This window comes from Lontra canadensis, unplaced genomic scaffold (assembly GCF_010015895.1).
Source record: "Lontra canadensis isolate GAN:19392208 unplaced genomic scaffold, GSC_riverotter_1.0 scaffold54, whole genome shotgun sequence".
NCBI lineage: Eukaryota > Metazoa > Chordata > Mammalia > Carnivora > Mustelidae > Lontra > Lontra canadensis.
This window is the reverse complement of record NW_022631048.1, coordinates 9,043,021-9,062,769: the sequence shown is the minus strand read 5'-3', so window position 1 is coordinate 9,062,769 and position 19,749 is coordinate 9,043,021. Positions and strand designations below refer to the sequence as shown.

General features: G+C 52.0%; 1 protein-coding gene across 1 annotated transcript in view; it reads right to left on the bottom strand.

Moving 5' to 3' along the window:
* Positions 1–19,348, bottom strand: part of COBL (cordon-bleu WH2 repeat protein) — a 261,810-nt gene extending 242,462 nt beyond the window's left edge. Inside the window, exon 1 of the mRNA XM_032874994.1 lies at positions 19,065–19,348. Coding sequence (XP_032730885.1) covers positions 19,065–19,105 — 41 coding nt within the window. The 5' untranslated portion in view covers positions 19,106–19,348. The remainder of the gene's footprint in view (positions 1–19,064) is intronic.
* Between the last annotated feature and the right edge of the window lie 401 nt (positions 19,349–19,749).

Genomic DNA, 19,749 nt, shown 5'->3' with positions numbered 1-19,749 from the left:
GTAGAAGTGAGGCTCGCCTGTATCATCTGGGTAACTTTGAATGATCCCACCAAACGGAAGCAAAGACAGAACCCCGGGAACGCCTGGCTTTGCAAGCAGTCAGGACGTGGGGCCGCCCACTTACACCATCCCTGACAGGAGCCGCCAGGCACCCAGCAAAACATGACACCCTGGTGACAAGATGGGACACGACCCACGCTCAGGTCCGTCTGACACATCCCTCTGTAACTGCCGGTGCCGCTCCCTTCCCACGGTTCTGTACCGTGGCTCCACTGACAGCCACCACAGCTGGGGGATCCACGGGACAATCTCATCTCGGCTTTCTTTTCTGAAAAGTGTCCAATCTCACATGTCGGCACTTTTCCACACCTCTGTACTCTCCTTTTTGAGCATTAGGGAGGGGAAAAAAATTCCCCCCTAAATAAACCTCTAAGCGTGTATTTACATGAGCTAATCTCGGTGCGTTATTTACAGCTTCTCTGCATGGCTGTTGCGAGGAGGAGGAAGGAGGGTTCTCAGTGAGGACGGCTTTAGGAGAAGGCCTTTCGGAAAAATAAATTGGACTGATTGGAGCCCCACCCTATGGGGAGGACTGAGGGTGCCTTCTTTTCTGGGTGTTCTGAAAACACTGTGCATATCTGACAGCGTGTGTCATGGGTCCTCGCTCGGGGTCTGTCCCTCGGTCCACGCTGTGGGCTCTGTTAGGTCAGGGACAAATTCCCCACCCCTAAGATGCCAGTGCATGGACGAATTTTAATTAATTCTTATCAATTCTTTAATTTAAAAAAATCATAGCTAAGCAAGTGAATACATTCAAAAATAATGCTACTTCAGTAAAAAATGGATCATGTCCCTTCTAAACACCCATCGTAGGGAGAGAAATCCGACAGAAACTGAACACAGAGACTATGATATGCATGGTTTTAATTCAAAGCTTATTAAACGCTGAAAAGATGTTTGACCAAATGCGGATAATGAAAAAGGAGAAATTAATCTTGGCTTTCTTTCTTTTAACTCGTGTGTGTGTGTGTGTGTGTGTGTGTGTGTGTGTGTGTGTTATCAAAGCATTATTTACACAAGCTAAACATTCCATGTCTTTTTTTTTTTTAAACTAACAATGTATTTTCAGAGAAATACTTCTGCAGGAAAACAGTTACATAAATGTCCCTGCGAGTGTTTTAGAGCGCGGTTTCAGTTCCGTGGTGGATGCCGGGGAGGCTCCACAGTGGCTTGGATGGTGGGGGTTACTCACAGCGAGGCGCTAAGTATAGCCCAAGTGCTTGCAGTCTGGGCTTGACTGTCTTTTTCCAAAGCAACCTGATTAAGCCACGTATAGTACATTAAAACACACACAGAAGGGCCTCTGAAGAGGAAATTTTTGTAACACAGAACAATTGTGCGCTACGTAAACAGCTCTTTCAGACTAAACAGAGCTCCCCGCCTGGCCTCCCGGAGGGCGGGAATGGCATTTTTATTCCAATTCATTTAAGGGCTTGATGGGTGGATGAACAAGGGGATGGATTTTCTCTAGCCCAGATGGGACCTCTGACTCGCCACTAAATCCCACCTGTGTGAGCTGAATTAGAACCCCTCCCAGGAGAACCCAAGGTCTGTCTTTATTCAAAAGCTCCCCAGGAAGAAGACACAAATAAACGGAAAGATATCCTGTGTTCATGGATTGGAAGACTTTTTTAAAGATTTTATTTATTTGTTTGACAGAGAGAGAGAGAGAGAGAGAAAGCACAAGCAGGGGGAGCGGCAGGCAGAGGGAGAAGCAGCAGGTTCCCACTGAGCAAGGAGCCCGGTGTGGGACTCCATCGCAGAATCCCGGGATCATGACCTGAGCTGAAGGCAGACGCTAACCGACTGAGCCACCCAGACGCCCCAATGGATTGGAAGAATCAACACTGATAAAATGTCCACACCACCCAAAGATTCAGTGAAATCCCTCTCAAAATTCCAATGGCATTTTTCATGGAACTACAACCACGAAGACCCCAAAAGCAGTCTGACACACACCCCTGGTTAGCAGCCATCAGGACGGAACCCAGCCCCTCGTGCTTGTTTAGACCAACTCAGGATCTGGGCTGAGAGACGCAGCAAGCTCGGAGTGCCCTGGGGTAGCTTCAAAAGGTGGGCACGAATGTCTTATACCGGTTCCCTCAAAAGCAAGAGCCTCATCGCACCCCCGTGAGAGTGGGCTCGACTTGGTGACTTGCTTCTAAAGAATGCAGTATGATGCCAAGTGACACAAAATGCAGATGCTGGTGCTCAGAAAGCAGCCAATCACACCTAAGTGTAAATTACCATTGGGGAGACCCTGTCCCTTCACGTACTGTAGTGCTGGTCTGAGTCACCGGACACCGGCAACTGGACGGAGCACCTCTGCCCAGCAGGTGTGACTCTGTACCATTTAAAACCACACACAAGCCTGGAGCAGCTTCTCCTGGGTTAAGTACATAAGACACCAGGCTCTGGACACAAATCTACCTGCCCCAGGATGGGGCTCCTGTGGAAGGGACTCCTTTGTCACAGCTCTTCCCTCCCCACCCCTCCGCCAGTTGCTCTCCAACCACTCTTCCCCCAGCCTACCACCCTTGCTCTGTGACAATGCGTGCTTGTGGAATGAAGGAAGCAGCGTAAAGGACACTGGAATGATGTCTCCTGAGCCACGTCCGTCCAGGCCAGGAAAGCAGGAGGTGTTCCTGGTGAGCACCGGAGTCCTCCTGCCCTGGTCTGAGGCCGGAGAGGAACACAGCACCACCCCCTACCCCGGAAGGAGCAGACAACCTCCAAGGTCCATATACATGAGTGCATACGCTCCTCTCAGGGCAATGGCATTGAGAAGACCCTGGGGGACAGAGTGAAGCTGCTGGCAAGGGCCCGGCAGCCAGAGGCCGCCATCTGAGCGACTGGGAACTACCGAGTTGACCATCAAAAGTACCGTATTGCAGAGAACTGTGGAAAATCCCCAGCCTCAACAGTGCTGTGGAGGAAATGAACTACATCAGCGGAGACTGCAGAAATCCAGGCTTCCCTTGTCTTCTTCTGCCCATCTCTTCCCTCCTAGAGTCACAAGTTTCAAACTGGCTACAGGGTTAATAATCCCCAGCACAAGGGCCCGGGATCCACTGGAGACTGAACAACAGTATGCCTGGAATGTCTCAGACCCAGCATGGGCCCGGGTCCTACTGATGGCACGATGATGGGCCTGGGGCAGCAGGAGGCTGGCGGTCCTGCTCAGAGAATGAGAAAATATATTGACAATGGACAAGGTGCACAGAAGGGCCACAGCACTGGTTCCTGGCTACAGGTGTGCTGTCTGTCACCCTGAGCAAGTTGGTTTCTTCTCTGAGATACGGTGTCCTCATCCCCAGGGATAATAATGGTACCTGCGTACAGGCCTACTGAGGGGGATAAATGACATAATGCACAGAAAGCATTGACCCCACAGGTCCTCCCATGACAATTCTATGAGACCAGAGCTGTCCACATTCTGTTCAACCACATCACCTCTCAGACTGGGCACTTGGATGTCACAGACACACCAAGTTGCTTTAAGGGCCTCTGGTCAGCCATCTCTACCACATACTTACTCACTGTGGACAGGTCAACAGGGCACACTGTGAGTAGCTGCCAGGCCTGCTGCAAACACAGACTCTGCATCCCTGATCCCCAACACCCAGTTCATTGCTTCCTTCTCACTTTATTATTACAAGTGTTAATGACTGCCTTTGATTTCAGACTCAAACTGCAGTTATTAATGCACGGATGGTTGTCATAACTGGCCAAGGTCCCCTGAGAGTTGGTACTAAACATGTCCCATGATGAGTGAGACACGGTGCACACTTGGCAGGCCTGGACCTGAATCCCCGCAAGCTGGTACCACCACCTGGTGCGGGAAAACTGGCTGAGGCCCGCTGCCTCCTAAGTGAGATGAGTAACAGTCTTCACACCGGAAGTGCTGGGAGTTAAGTGAAGAAGCCAGGAGCCCCACCCTGAGTCTACCCCACACTCCACGGATGCTCCGTTTTCTCCAGCAAAATCCGGACCTCCCCAAGGACCTGACTTCACTCCCACTACTCCTGTCTCTTGGAAAACCCTCCCTGTGTCTTAGACTTCAACCTAGCACTGTCTTCAAGGGCCCACAGGGACCTTTCTACAAATATGTGAAGAGTACATGGAGGGATTAAGATCTGTGCCAGGTTAACTGTGTCACCTTGCTGACCCTGGTCTCAGTGACTAACCTCTCTGTGTCCCATGCTCCTCATTTACAAGTGGGAGAAACAGAAGCGCACATGTCCTGGGCTGTTGTAAGGATTACATAAGGTGACACATATATGCACTTCAAACAGAGCTTGGTAAGCACCTAGTGACGCTGGCTGTGTTTGCTGTATGGGAACTGAGCATGTAGCGGGAGGTGGGACCACGCTGCCCATGTCCTCACAGAGCTATTCATGGCTCCCTCCAAGAGCCCCTCTCCTCTCTCCTGCCCTGGCCGGGGGCTTCCTCCTCTGAGCTTCCCTGGCCCGGTGGCTCCAGCATGCTCTGTCCATCTCTCCTCCACTGGATTTAAGCATCTGGAGGACAGGAGTCCTGCTTCATTATCTCTTAGCCTCTCCTTAACCTTCCTCATGTTCAGTAGGAGTACGTGAATGACCTTCTTCCAAACTTCCCCCTTCCCTTCCACCCAGTTCCCCCCTTCCTATCCATACAGGTCACAGACCTCTCCCAGCTACCCATGTTCAGGCACTTGCCACTCTGCGACCTGTGGCTCCCAGAGTTGCACACCTGGAGTCTCTAACACTGTCCCTTCCTCTCCAGATCAGGGCCTGGGCCACTGTCATGCTGGCTGTCTCAGCCAGTTCCCAGCCTCTCTCCGCCCCTCACTGGGTCACTCACACCCTGGCTTCAATCTGAATGTCTGAGAACATACTCTGTCCATGAATATGGCACTCTTGTGCTCAAAACGGACGGACCCCCTACTTGTTCAGGATAGAATCCAGACTCCCAGGCTGGCCCTTCACTCCCGGCGCCATGCTGGGCGTCTAAACACGTGCCATCCCTCAGGTTCCCCCTCATCCAGCGGGAGGTCTGTGCACCTGTTGGCCAGCCCCACACTGGTGGGAAGGGGCCTGAGGCTTCCCTCTGTCCTCACACTTCTTCCACTTATGATGGTCCCCTCCCACAGACCTCAGTCTCTGCTTCTCTACCTAGACCTTTTATCCAACTATCAACCCCAGCTCAAAACCTGGGGAATTTTCCTCATCTCCCCCCTTCAGAGAGGTGACTCTGCTCTACAGTATGGCCAGACTTTCCTTTCGGTTGGTTTTAAGTGGTCTTCAAAGTCTCTGCTTCTCCTGGTCCCTCTCAGTGCTAGGGGGTGCCTATCAAATAGCGGTGGACCATCTCCCTGGCTAAGAAGGGTGGAGCTCTGGCCTCGCCCAGCATGATCTGTGAGGAGGGGCAGTATCATTGAAGCAAGGACGCCATCACTTCTTAGCAGTTAACTTTGATAGGAAATTCCACAGTAAGACAGTCTCCTGCTAAGATAAAGGGAAAAGACCTTCCATTTTTTTTCCCCAAAGAGTCACAATTCTGGTGATAATCATGCTTTCAAAACATGGGAACCTGCTCTGCATTCACCGTCACCCGGATAAAGAATTAGTACCACTATTTTACGTGACACAGGACACAAAGTGTGGTTGCTGATGTGTGTCACAGACATCGTTGCCACCCGGACCAGGCAGTCGTGGTGACACACCTTTGGGCATGAGCGCAATCCCTGGCTCAGTCTTCCCAGAGCAAAGCTGACACTGGGGCCATGGCTCCCTGAGCTCCTGCTGACATCACCATGAGAAAGACCTACACTTCGAAAACCAGAATGTCCCAAAATGTGCTAATAAAGGGCGATTTCCCAAACCTGGTTCCAGAGTTCATACAATAGACCATAACTTCTGGCTTGTGCTTCTACATTCCCTTGCGTGGAGAAGAGGCATAGAAACTCTTTAGGCTGGGATGCCTGGGTGGCTCAGTCAGTTAAGTGTCTGCCTTTGCCTTGGATCATGATCCCGGGGTGCTGAGATCGAGCCTCGCATCAGGCTCCCTGCTCGGCAGGAGTCTGCTTCTCCCTCTACCCCTCCCCACTGCTTGTGCTCTCTCTCTCTTCTCTCTCAAAAATAAATAAATAAATAAATAATCTTAAGAAAAACGAAGACAAACCAAGAAAAAAAAAAAAAAACAAGAACAACAAAAAAAATCTGGACCAGGATCGAACGTGCACCAGAAAGCCCATGATCCAAATCCAGGGATGAGGTCGGCGTGTGCTCATGCCTTGATGCAAACAGCATGGGCACGGTGAGGGGTGGGAGGTGGTGGGTGGCATCCGCGGGCCCCTGTGCTGATGGAGCAGCAGAAACGGGGCAGGGTCAGCCTCTCCATCATCACTACTTTCCTTTAGCAAAAGGCGAGTCATGTGAAGAGGAGGTTTGTCAAAGCGACTGACACCGAGTGCCTAGCACATACACCATGTCAGTGTGCTGGGGGCGGGGGACTGACGGGGCTCCGAGGCCTTTCGTATGATGAACACGGACAGACTTATCAAAACTGAGGTTGTCTACCAATCTGACTTGGCCATGGAATGTGTCCGTGTCCTCTGAGGGGTCCTGTTTGGAGCAGCGTTCCTTTCTTGATATTTCCTTAATGGATGCACAGATGTGCTCAGCTTTAAGCAAACCACGCTAAGATAGGACTCTGCGGTGCCTCACCTGCAGAGCGGCTGGCGGGACACGCAGGACAGACTCCGTCCAGCGCTGAACCCCGATGCTTATTTCAGACCCTGTTCCGTGGGTGGAGGGTGTCAGGAGTGACATCGGACACCGCCTGGGTTCAGAGCAAACTCCTCCTCCAAAAGCCGCTCACTGGTCCAACGGTCAGAGACAAAATCCAGTCCCACTTTGTTGCAAACACCTTCATCCCCGGAGGGGACTGAGGGATGCAGAGGTCACAGCAGCACGGGGCACACATTGGCCTGAAGGCCTCCTCTTCCACTCACCATTCTTTTGTTTGTTTGTTTGTTTTAAGGTTTATTTATTTACTGTAGAGAGAGAGTGAGAGACAGTGCACATGCACCTGTGTGGAATGGGGGAGGGGCAGAGGGCGAGGATCTCCAGCAGAGTCCCCACTGAGCGCAAAGCCTGACATGGGGCTCGGTCTCATGACCCCTGAGATCACGACCTGTTCGGAAACCAAGAGTCAGTTGCTCAACTGACATAGCCCCCGGCTCCCACCCGCCCTCTTCACATCAACACCTGCAGCACGGAAGTGACTAGAAAGCTTCCAACTGTCCTCGTGTGTGGTGCCCGAGCCCTGTAATGCTGGAGCCTCACCAGGAGCAAGCCGTGGTCTCTACCTCACTGTGACAACAGACAAAGGGACACGGGTGGCTTTTGCCCCCACTGATTCGGCACTTGCGCACGTAGAGAGCAAACGCAGACGTGCTTTAATGCCAGTGAATAGTTAGCGTCATCAAGGCCACCCCATCGAGTGAAACTGTTCCGGACATGAAGCGTGCACCCCTCCCCCACATGCACGCGCGCGTGTAACACGCAAGTCTGTCCACTTGGACGACGGGCCATTCTCTGCCTCCCATGCACCTCGCCGGTGAAACCCCAACCCTGACCCAAGAGCACTGTATAATTTTAAACTCACAAAACGAGAGGTAAACATCCAGAAAACATCTCAAACGTGTCATTTTCCTCTGGGGTTGCCACCCAGACTCCTGAGCAATGCTTTCCACAGGCCCAGAGGGAACGGGACACAAGCTCTGTTCCTCCAGCGGCGCGTATGTCACTTGTAAAAGGCGGCTGGGACTCACAGGGGAGGGCACCGCGGGCAGGTTAAGTCAAACACCATCAGGAGGGACCCACTCTTTCTGTGACAGAGACTCATAAACTCTAAGTTTTAAAAATATCAGAAGAAAACAGATTGAGGGGTGTTCGGCTGGCATCGGTCTTGGGCGAGCAGAGAACACGTGCAGGCGAGATGTGCAGGACTCTTTCCTAGCTCCCCCCCCCCCGCCCCATCGATGCCGCGTGGGCGTTCCCTAAGTTCTGCTCGGCGGCCATCACGTCCACCTCCAAGGTCCCCAGCTGTGAGTAAGGCAGAGCACGAGCAACACCACGGACCTGGAGCAAGTCCGCTCTGGAGGGCCACCCCAGGGGTCTCTGCCTCCTGCTAGTGCATCGCGGCCCAGGGCCAGGGACAGATGACATCTCCCCAGAACCCTCTGTGCCAGGAGCCCGCTCACCCACGGTGGAAGGAGTCAGAGGACCGCTCCGCTCACAGGTGGCCTTTACAGCCCAGCCCAGGGCCTGGCTAACCTGGTCCACAAGAAAACACAGCCAGGGAAGGCAGTGAAGGTGCGCGTTCGGGTGTGTGGAGCTCTGACTCCAGAGAAAGCTCATTTCAGGTGTAAAGCAGACCCCCATGCGCTCATTAAACTGTGAGCAAAAGACACAGTGAGCTGAGTCAACATCCAGGACCAAAGGGGAGGCTCTGAGACTCTGGTGAATTCGTAAGCTGAGTCGTCCTCCTGGGGAAGAACGGACGTCTGCTTTCGACATACCACGTTAATTTGCAAACACACCGCAGCTGGGCTGGGCCCTATCCCCCACCCACATCCCATGCAGCTCTGCCAAAAAGAGCCCATCCAAGAGTCCTAGGAGCGATGCATCTAGAACCGCACTCAAGTGTGACAGTCAAAGGGATGACATCACCAGCCTCCTGCGTGGGGAAGAAGCCAGGTGGGTGCAAGCCCACCGTGTCTTCGTAAAAACACTGCTGAGAAAAGCAGGGCCTCAGAAATAGCCTGTCCAGGCCACCTACCACCTCACGGGGCCAGGCAGGGGCTTGGAGGAACGTGGCCTTGGAAACTGGAACAGGCTTCTACCTGGTGTGGTGGGGTGAACGCGGGATGAGGAGACCCCGGAGTTATGTGACAGTCTCACCCCTGAACGGCACATGGCTCTTGCCACGCGCTCTGCAGAGCCCAGGGGGTCCCGACCTCCTGGCACCGGGCAGGCAAAGACCCTCTGGTCAGCTGGAAAGTACCACTGTCCCAGACATCAACATCGCTGAGATAAGGCGAGTCATTGTGCGAAACATTTTCATTTCTTCCTTTTAGAAAAATGCATAACCCAACTAGGCATTCCAAAAATGTGAAACATTCTGGCAGGCTGGAAAAAAATATTGATGAATAATAAAGGAATATCCCAATTGGGGTCTTTTTCAGTAGTTTCCAAACAAGCTCTCCAAATTAGCTTTTTCAATTTAAATGAGTGTGGTTTCCAAACTCTGTGACTGTTGGAAATGGGGCACTAACCTCATCTAGGACACGTTCTTCACCTGTGGGTCATGCGTGAAAACCAGCCACACAGGTAAGTGGTAAAGGGGACTGATCTACAGTGGCTGGATAAGAGAAATGTGCAGACCTCATGACCCTCAGGGATGCTTGCTTTGCTTTCTTTCTTTTTATTTATTTTTAATTTTTTTATTTTGTTTATTTGGGAGACAGAGAGCACAAGTGGGCACAGAGGGAGAGAGAGAAGCAGACTCCCCACTGAGCAGGGACCCCCCCCAATGTGGGGCTCGATCCCAGGACCCTAGGATCATGACCTGAGCCGAAGGCAGATGCCTAGCTGAATGAGCCCCCCAGATGCCCCCCTCAAGAATTTTTTTTTAAAGCAAGGTGGCTGGCTGGGCTCTGGGAGCCACCTGTATGTCACCCTTCCTACAGGCTTTGTCAGGACACTGTTAGCCTTTCTGATGTAAGAAGTGGTTTCCACCCAGAGCAGGAGAAAGTTTCCAGTCCTGCCCCAAACCAAGTCTACATGATAATTACAGACGGTGAGGAGACCCGCAGGCTGGCAGGTGGGCGGGGAGACTCGGCTAGGCTCCCTGGCAGATATCTTGCTTCTGGCCACAGGGAACTTGTCTCCTTCCAACCTAATGGAGTGTTTACTGAACACCAGTGGACTGTTCTCTTAATTAAGAGGGCTCCAGACAACAAAACTCTACTGGAGTCTCAAAAATTAGCCACACGAACAAAACCACACACTCACTCTGTGTTACCACTCCCACCCGATCTATTTTTACATTCAACGCTCCAAGCGTTAGGCTTGAAAGAACTGCCAGGATCTGACGTGGGGATGTGCTGCTCTGCCAAGTGCTGCAAGTGATTTCAAACCTGACACTCGTGTCCGCGTATACACACACGTGCATGCACGCACACGTGCACACACACGTGTGCACACACACATGCTCACACGTGTGCACGCGCAATACACACGTGCACGCACACACCCATGCTCACACATGCGCACGCGCAATACACACGTGCACACACACGTGCACGCACACACCCATGCTCACACATGTGCACGCACAATACACACGTGCGCACACACGTGCACGCACACACCCATGCTCACACATGTGCACGTGCAATACACACGTGCACACACACCCATGCTCACACATGCGCACGCACACATACACACGTGCACAAACTCACACCCTCGGGCACACACAACCCATCTTCCCAGCAAGTCTCTGGACCTCAGGCTGCTTCGTATGTATGAAACTATCCAAGCTCTTCACACATGACTGTGGGGCCAGTATAATCTGGCTTCTCTCCGCTATCCTGGGACTCCCAAGGCCACCCAGCACAGACACAGAGACAAATGCTTTGCAGGAGCTTCTCCGGACTTCAGACAACCTCTCCCAACCCACCCGATGCCCGGGCTAGCAGGGGGGCGGGAAGCCCTGATTTTCCCACCTCAAGGGCCCCAAGGTGGCCCATTCTCTGAAGTCCTCTTCCCTCCTACTGTTCGAGTCTGAACAGGCGATCGAGGACATGGCAAGAACCAAGACCTCAGAGAAGGGAAAAACGGGAGTGCCCTGCTCTGTTGAAGACAAAAAGCCCCAGTCGATGCTGGACACTGGCCTTGTGTGTCATTGTGGTCTCGGCTGGGGTCAGGGGGCAGGCGTTTCCACCGTCCCTGTGCTTGGGGCAGCACACGGAGGGAGACTGCCACCCGGGGACGCCAGCCGCCAGCCGGGCTCTGCGTCAAGTAGACCACGGCCACAGTATGGAGCCCCGAGCCATTTTTCTGTGATTCATGCCCAGAGCAAACCAAAGACATGTCTTTAAGCAGAGACCAAGGAATTGCCAGAGGCACTCATTCTGAGGAAGCCCGGGGTCTCCTGGGATCCTGGAGGAAGGAGGGGGAGCACGTCCGTGCGCTCCATCTGCCCACTTCGGCCAGAGCTCTTCCCAGCCTGCACCAGGAGCGGGACAGAGGACCATGTCCGCAGAGGCTGCTGGAAGCTCCCTGGTCCCTGTGCCTCATGCCTGTTCCCTCCTCCTCCACGACTTTAAACGACCAGGTGACGGACACTGGGCCCATGACCAGCACGCGGACAACCTCGTGCTCTGTTTGTGGGGATACGATATGGCACAGCTACCATGGACAACAGTGTGGTGACTCTTCAAAAACGAAGGTGAGCACTGCCATAGGGTCCCACAATCCCGCCTCCAGGTGTGTCCACAAAAGAATCAAGAGCAGGGACGGTTGCTTGCACACCCATGTTCGTGGCAGCATTGGTCACAGGAGCCGAAAGGTACAAGCAAAAGTGTCTACCGGTAGGTGTAGCAATAAACACATGGGAAACACACATTATGGAGTATCGATTGGCCTTAAGAAGGAAGGACATCCCGACACACGCCATGACACAGAGGAACCTTGAGGACATTGAGACAAGCCAGTCACAAAATGACCCTGTGATCCATACAAGGTCCCTAGAGGAGTCACATCCACAGGCACAGAAAGTATAATGGTGGCAGCAGGGGGCTGGGGACAAGAGGGCGGGCAGTCAGGGTTTAATGGATTCAGTTTCACTTTGGGAAGAAGGAGTTCTGGAGGGGAATGACTGACACCAGCGTGAACGCACATGATGTCACTGAAGTGTATAAACAGTAAACGCTACCCTATGTAAAGCTTACCACAATAAACAAACAAACAAACAAACAAATAAAAAACCAGATTGGGTCAGCAGATAGGAGGGAAGGGAAATGTGCAACTTTTGGGTCAGACTCTAAAGCACAGGACACGACCCCCTCCTTCCATCATCGCGCCGGGGCTGGGCTGCAGCAGGTCTGGCTGCGTCCCTGAAAACCGCACAGCAAGGGGATGGAGAGAAGCAGGTCCCCTGGGATTGGCACCTCCTTTCAGTCTGTTTAGGCTGCTCTCAAAAAATGCCGGCATCTGGGCGGCTTATAAACAGCAAAAGTTTACTGCTCACAGCCCTGGAGACTGGAAGTCCAAGGTCAAGGTGCCTGCGAGGTGTGGTGAGTGCCCCCTTCTGCGCTTTGGGCTTCTCGCTGGGTCCTGAGATGGCGGAAGGGCTGTGGGAGCTCAGGGGTCTTTTAGGAGGCACTAATCCCAGTGGTGCCTTCGTGACCTGAGCACCTCCCAGAGTCCCGCTCCCCAGCACCACCACCTTGGAGGTGAGGATTTCAACAGTATCAATTGGGGTGGGGGGGCACAAACTTCCAGATCAATGCCAGCCCTGAAACACCAATGTGGACTTTGACTTACGGGCGAGGGAAAAATCATCCCCTCCTCCAGCCACTATCGCTGTGGGGTGTCTAATACTTTATGTTCCTCAAAATAAGACACCTAACACCTCCCGGGTCTGCAAAGAACAGGTCTGCACAGCTGGCAAGCGGGTCGGAGCCTATCGGTCTGGAATATTTCAGTGACAACTGATCTGTCTGCTGTCATAGAGTCGGGCAAAAACAAGATTAAGCGGCAGTTTCAAGGAGGGATTTAGGACCTCTGGGAGCACGTCGAATCCTATGACTTTGGAGCTCACGTGGGTCTTGAGATCATCTTATCCGGCACCCTCCACTGACGGATGGGAAGCAGAGCTCGCGAACCTTGTCCTAGCTGTGTGCCACGTCCTGTGACACAGATTCATGACCCAACACTCACAGAGCAACGTCCCCGCCTCTGAGCAGCTCACAGTTCAGTGGGTCGGAGACCAGCAGATGGAAAACCCTGACTCCATGTAAGGGTTTCCAGAAGGAAGAGCGGACAGTGGCAGGAGAGACGGAGCCCAGAGGAGGGTCTGGAAGCCACGGCTGGAGCCCCTAGCAGGGGCTGGAAGGATGAGCAGGAGTCCTCTGGGCAAGGAGACAAGACTCCCACAGGCCAGGAGGAGAGGCAAAGTAGGAGAAGGCAGGAAGGTTCGGGAAGGACACAGGACAGCAACAAAACAGAAGCTGGAGCTGCTCAGTCCACTAAGATGCCACTGGCCACACGCGACGCTTTACGTTTAAATTAACGAAAATTAAAGAAGGTGAGAAACTCAGCTCTTCCTTTCAAACGCTGGGCAGCTGTAGTACCGGACACAGACACACATCCCCTGGCATGGTGGTTAGACGCGCCGGATCGGGAACAGGGCCGGAGCCTACATCGATCGGGACCCAGCCTGCAGGCCCTGCTACCAAAGGTTCGCTGAATCTTACATGACTGGTCCCAGGACCCAAGTCTTCCTACTTCTGAGCCAGTGTCCTCCCTGGCCCCGAGCCTGCCTATCAGTCTTTGGTAGGAGAGAGTCCAACAGGATGACTGACCAAGCAGAGGCACGACTGATTAGGTCCGCCTGGCCGTGACTCTATCCCCAGCGCCCGGTGAGGGTACGAGCACGTCCACATGTGTCCTCAGGAAAGAGGACAGCTTGGTGTCCTGAAGACAATGGCTCCTCATCTGGGTTCCTGGGTCATAGAAGGAAAAGGGAGGGGTGGGGTAGGAACCCATGAAGTAGGACCTGACGTATCAGGCCATCTGGGGGGTGTGTATCACTTTTTTGTGAAAAGGGACAAGGACTTGAAGGATTGGTCGGAACCACGCTGTGTCTCGTGAAAAGGCATTGCTTGGTTTGGTGGAATTGGTGAATGAATCTACAAAACTGTTTGTGCAAAAGTATTTGTGGTATGGGAATCTAATCAAATGCACCCAAATGAAATGCATTTTAATGGTCGCTTGAAAAGTTTTTTCTTTTTTTTTTTTTTATTGGAAATGTTTTTGGCTGTGGAATTTATTCTAATTGGACATGACCTGTAGAAAATATGGTCTTGGCAAGCAACAGCTCACCACCTAATTAGGGAAACCAGATGGAAGCCTGTAAAAACCCCAGAGGCCACAAAGTATCTCCCAGCTGGGAAGCAAGCTGTCTCCAGAGCGGCTTATGCAGAAGCTAGGGGACACTCCTGAGGCAGGCAGCAGGAAGTCTTTTTGTCGCACCAGAGTATACAGCAAAATCTACTCTCAAAGCAACACCGTTAGGTCTTGAAAACAAGTGCCATCATTAGCTTGTATAAAGCAAATGAAATCAAAGTCTACATACACGGGCAAAAAAAATGAATGCTATCACAGGAAGAGACAGGTGCAAAATAAAGCCGGTGGGAACATGAAGGAAAAGTGACAGGAGTCAACGCTGCCCCCCACTCGAGTGCTGAGAGCCAGCAAGTGGCCCTGAACAATAAACACTCTGGTGACACAGTAAAATGAGAAAGCGAAGGTATAAAATGGGAGGAGCCAAAATTTAAAATTTGCCTAAATAAGTGAAAATCCTAAAATGGAAAAAAAGGCGTTATCATCCATATATCAACAATATAATTCGATATCAAACATGTTCAGTAGAGAAAAAGCACAAAGATGAAGAGATACATAAAATCTGTTGTTCAAGTACAAAGTAAATGAAAAACCGCATTCAGTAAAATGAACCGACACATAAAAGCCAGAAAACCCCTGGTTAAATGTGGACTGGGAGAGACCAAAAGGGTGTAGGGACATGTCACATAATAAAGACATTAAGTCTCTACTACATGCTTTCACTTAGTCGAAGCCTAAATCACAACCAAACGTTTCTGTCTTTGAAATCCGCCCGTCCTTAGTCTGTATATGACTGTGGTATCAAATACTTCTGCTCACTGCTTAAACTTTCCAACCAATTATAAAATTCAGTTTTACGATTCATAACAAAGCACGGAAGTCCTAGAAACCCAAACTGCTTATGACGGTGTGTAGACGTAGCCTGTAATCACGGTTTTCTTAAGAACTATGACGGCTCTTGGATGCACTCAAGTTGGGATTCGCTTCCAAGGTCCCGGCTGCTGGAACACAGGCCTGCGTGGGTGTGGGGCTGTCACGCTGCCTGTGCCTTTCCAGTGATCACCAGTCCTGGCTGGCTAGGAAAAGGCCACGCAGAGAGCAGACGAGGGGTTGCAGGTCCAGCAGGTAGGAGAGGAGCAACATGGTACAAATATCTACATTCCCAATTTAAATCATAATTTAGCTTTATCATCCTTATGCAGCCATTGAGGAAATATTAAAAAGCCCAAAGTTCATTTGATATTGTCATAGAGGAGTGTCCAACTCCTCAAACTTATTCAGAAAAATTACAAGTACAAAAGAATAAGACTCCTGGGCCTACTTTCCAGATTACACCCAACACCACCTAACTTTTGCAGTCTTTACTGTCAACCAAAAGTTTTGCTCACAAGTAACAACTTTTAAGTTAAACGGGAAAAGTTCAATGCCACAAATAATCAGACTATCATTTTAAAGAATGTAAACATGTCAGGCAAAAGCCTAGAAACCTTTAAAAAAAAAAGGCTAGAAACCTAAACTTTTTTCTTATTATGGTATACATATTTCAGCAACATCTGACACTTGTCAGAGTTAAAATGGAAGATGTCACTGTGATAGCCCACGGTCATTATCAAGATAGCAGCTCCTATAATGTTTTACTGGGTGGTGACAGGACAGGAGAAGCTCAAATTATCCAGTTCTACTAATTAAAAAAAAAAAATTTCTTATTCTAACAGCTTGATGAAAGCCATACAAATTGATGCAGAGAAATGAACATCAGTTATGTGTTCGTGAAGCTCAGATTTTAACGAACTTGAACAAATGTCCCCTGATTTTTATGTAAGGACAGCGTCTGAATGCAGCCACTGAGCAAAGGCCCTGGCAATTTTGACATTTTGTGTCACTGGAGACTATTCTATTCTACAGAACTATGTGTTTCCTCCATAGAAAAAAAGTTAACCAGTATCCTGCCAAACCCAAACACTCTGTCTCATTCATACAGAGTCCAGAGGGAAGCTTAACTCTGTGTTCCATTACCACTCATGACCTGCCCAGATCGCAAAAACACTCAAACAGGGAAACTAAAAGTAAACAGATAAACTCAAAGTTTATCTTACATGGACTTAAATGTATTTAAAAGCTTCACCCAAAGGAAATGTGTCTTCCCTTGCATTCCAGAATATTCCGTAAATTATTACACTGTAACTGAGCTCGAAAATTCCTTAGAAGTCACACCGAGTCTGCTTGTCAGTTTTTGCCTCTTTCCTACAAGGATACTTTTCCCAGTTAAGTTAGTCATAAATCCTTGTCTTAATGAAATTACTATTAAAAACATACAATTTCAATCCCACTAGAAATGTATACTTGTGTACTCAATAAAGATAAGTAATAACTACTTATGAATAATTTAGTGGGATGTACAATCTATGTCCACTAAGAGATTGTCCCTTCAGTGATCTTTAAGAAGGACCTCTGTAGACCTTACTTTCTAATGTGAAATCTCCTTATTTCATTGTTCCCCAGCCAGCCCTCCTCTACATAACACAAGAAGGAACGCTAGAGTCAGTCAACACGTTCATCACATCAGTAGTTCGCTACCCTGTGGGAAAAGGATTGCTTGCTCCAAGTTTAATTTGATAGCCGAACCTTGCCCTATCAGACAGAAAACAAATTTCCCCGGAGCACATGGCAAGCACCGTGTTATTCTCAAGCAACAAAGGAGCAGACCAGAGAAGAACCAGCAGAACTTGATGGCCACTGACAATGTACCAAAGCCAGAAATTCCCCATCTGAATCTGCCCTGTCTGATAGGCAAGCAATGCCCCTAAGTTACATAAAATATTCCAAAAGCCCAAGATCATTTCTTTCTTCCAATTTTAATACACAATGGTTTTATTAATCATGTAATTCCTATCTAGAAAATATAAGCACATCAGTATTTTCTTGATATAAAAGAAAAATCTATGGCACGTGATAAAATAATTGGGAATAATAGAAAGTAAAAGCAATGTGTCTACATTTCTCAAAGACGTTCAAACAAGCAGATCGGAGGGAGAACTAAATGTATGGATAGTAACAACTGCAAGGTTTTGTTATCATACCCACAGCAAAGGCCCTTAGTTCCCCAGGGGCTGGGGAGGGGCCTCGGGGTGGGGAGACTCAGGAAATCCGACCAGAGCTCCGAGAAGCGCCGTGAAGAACTAGCCTGGGGATTCACCTCTTGCTGGTCTAGCCCCAGGGCTAGAGAGCGGGCATTCAACATTTCACCTCCACAATCAAATTCCTTGCAAGAACTTTACAAATAATCTCTGAATCCAGTTTTGCTGGCTTCTTAAATGCTCTCCCCTTCACATTTCCTTCATATTAGATGACACTGAGGAAAGGTTTCAGTCTCCTTAAATTGGCTGATTAAACAGATTCCCAAAGTGACAGATTGGAAGATAATTCTGAATCCTGTCATTTCGGGATGCCCATTACCAGGTAAAGGGATTTCCCACTTTTATTTTCTTTTTGGGAAATGTGTTTGTTCAAATGGAGTTACATAACCACCACTAAGTGCATTGCAAAAAGAAAAAAAAAAGTTCTTTTTAACATTCCTCAGCTTCAGGATTATTTGATTTGCTAACCTGGCTCACTTTTTCCTGGCATTAAAGAGAGAGTAAAAAAAAAAAAAAGGGCAAGTACAAAAACCTTAGGCAGACTTGGGCAACACAACGGCCTATGGGAACATGGGCAGAGTGAGTCAGTGGGACGCAACTGCAAAGAAAAGAGATTAGTTGTCCCCAAAGCTGCCTAGTTCAAGGCCAGTTGCCACAGCGGAAAGTGGGCCCACTCGGTAAGCAGGTGCAGGTCCCACCCAACCACTCATTCCATTTACAGGACTCATAGCACACTCCCTCCAGGCCAGTGAACTGGTTCTCGGGTCGCAGGGCAGGGCAGGGCGCCCCAAGTGTTCCCAGAGGCTGCGCGCGACCCCGCGGCCTGCTCCGGCTGTGCGCGGTTCAGACTCTGGCTCTGGGTCCTGCTGAAGGTCAGGATAGCTTTTCTTCTACTGGGGAAGGTACTCTGCGAGTAAAACCGGAACATGGAGTGTAAACCCTACACAGGACGTGTGGAGATGGCAGCTGACATCGGGACAGGTCTGGGCTCCAGCAGAACGGCGCCGGCAAGATGCATGGTCAGAGTTTAGTTGGGAAGCTGGGGTCTCCACCTCCGGTCGGGTCCCAGCCGGTGCCCTGCAGGCTGTTCAGGGGAACCCCAGAGAAGAAAGCTGGGGAGCGGAGCAGAGGCCAGGAAAGCCCGCAGGACAGTGCCCTACACACAGCGCTCCTGTGACCGCCAGACCCAGGCGTCTGCGAGGTCCCGGAACCTCCTCTGGCTCGCGGGGGAAAAAGGACGGTGTCCGGCATACCGTGGCCGGGTGAGCGGTGACCACCGCAACGGGGCAGACGCCCAGCAAGTCAGTGGCGGGACTGGAGTCCGAGGGCGGGTCTCCACCGCCCTCGCGGCCCCCGGGGCAATCACTCGGAGGTGGCTGAGAAAGGCTCGGACTCTGTGAGGGCTCCGCCCGCGGGGACCCCAAAAAGGGCGCGCGCACGCAAACAGACCGGCGCGAAAGTGCTACGGCCTCGGCCTGACACTGTTACCTGGGCAACGACCCGGGCGCACAAAGTACACAACCCCCTGCCGCGGCCGGGCGCGGACCTGCGGGCCGCAGAGGGGGCGCCCGCGCCCCGGGCTCTCCCCAGCGCCCGTGCCCCTGCCCCGAATGCGCGCCGTGCGGACGAGGGCGTCCGGCCCGAGCAGAGCCCCGGCCGCGCGCAGCCGGGCCGCCCGGACACTTACCCGGTAGGGGGCTTGGCCGCCGAGGCGCGCGGTGCGTCCATGGAGTCGGCGGGCGGGGGGCGCGCGCGGGGCCCGGGCCCGGCCGAGTCAGGCACTCGCTGCCGCCGCCGCCGCCCTCATTCACTTTTTCCGCGCTGACCCATCGTCCTCCCACGCGGGCCGGCGGAGGACAGCGGCGGGGCGAGCGGACGGAAGGGGCTGGAACGGTCGCGGGCGGGCGGGGGCGCGGGCCGCGCGGGGAGGGGCTGGCGCGGCGCGGGGCGGGGGCGCCGGGAGCAAGGTGCGCCGCGCCCACCGGAGCGCCGCCCCCGCCCCCGCCCGCCCGCGCCTCCGGAGCTCCCCGCCCTGCCCGCCGCGCGCGTCCCGGGAAGAGGCTGGCGGCACCTGGGCCCCGGGGCAACACCCCGCCCGCAGCAGCGCCCCTCCCGAGCTTCTCCCGGGCTCCTCCGCCCTGCGAGGGAGTGCGTCCCTGCCTGGGCGGCGTGGGGGATCCGGAGGCGCGGGGCGCGCCCGGGCGGGGAGGAGTTGCGGGAGGGGGAAGCACCTGGTCTCGGCGAGGCCCCGGAGGGCTAGATAGGCGGACCGGCTGGGAAGGACTGAGGTTGGAGAATGAGAAGTGAGTGATTGGTGTCGCTGGCTCTGCCCTGGATCCCAACGGAACCTTTGTCCATGCAACAGCTATCTA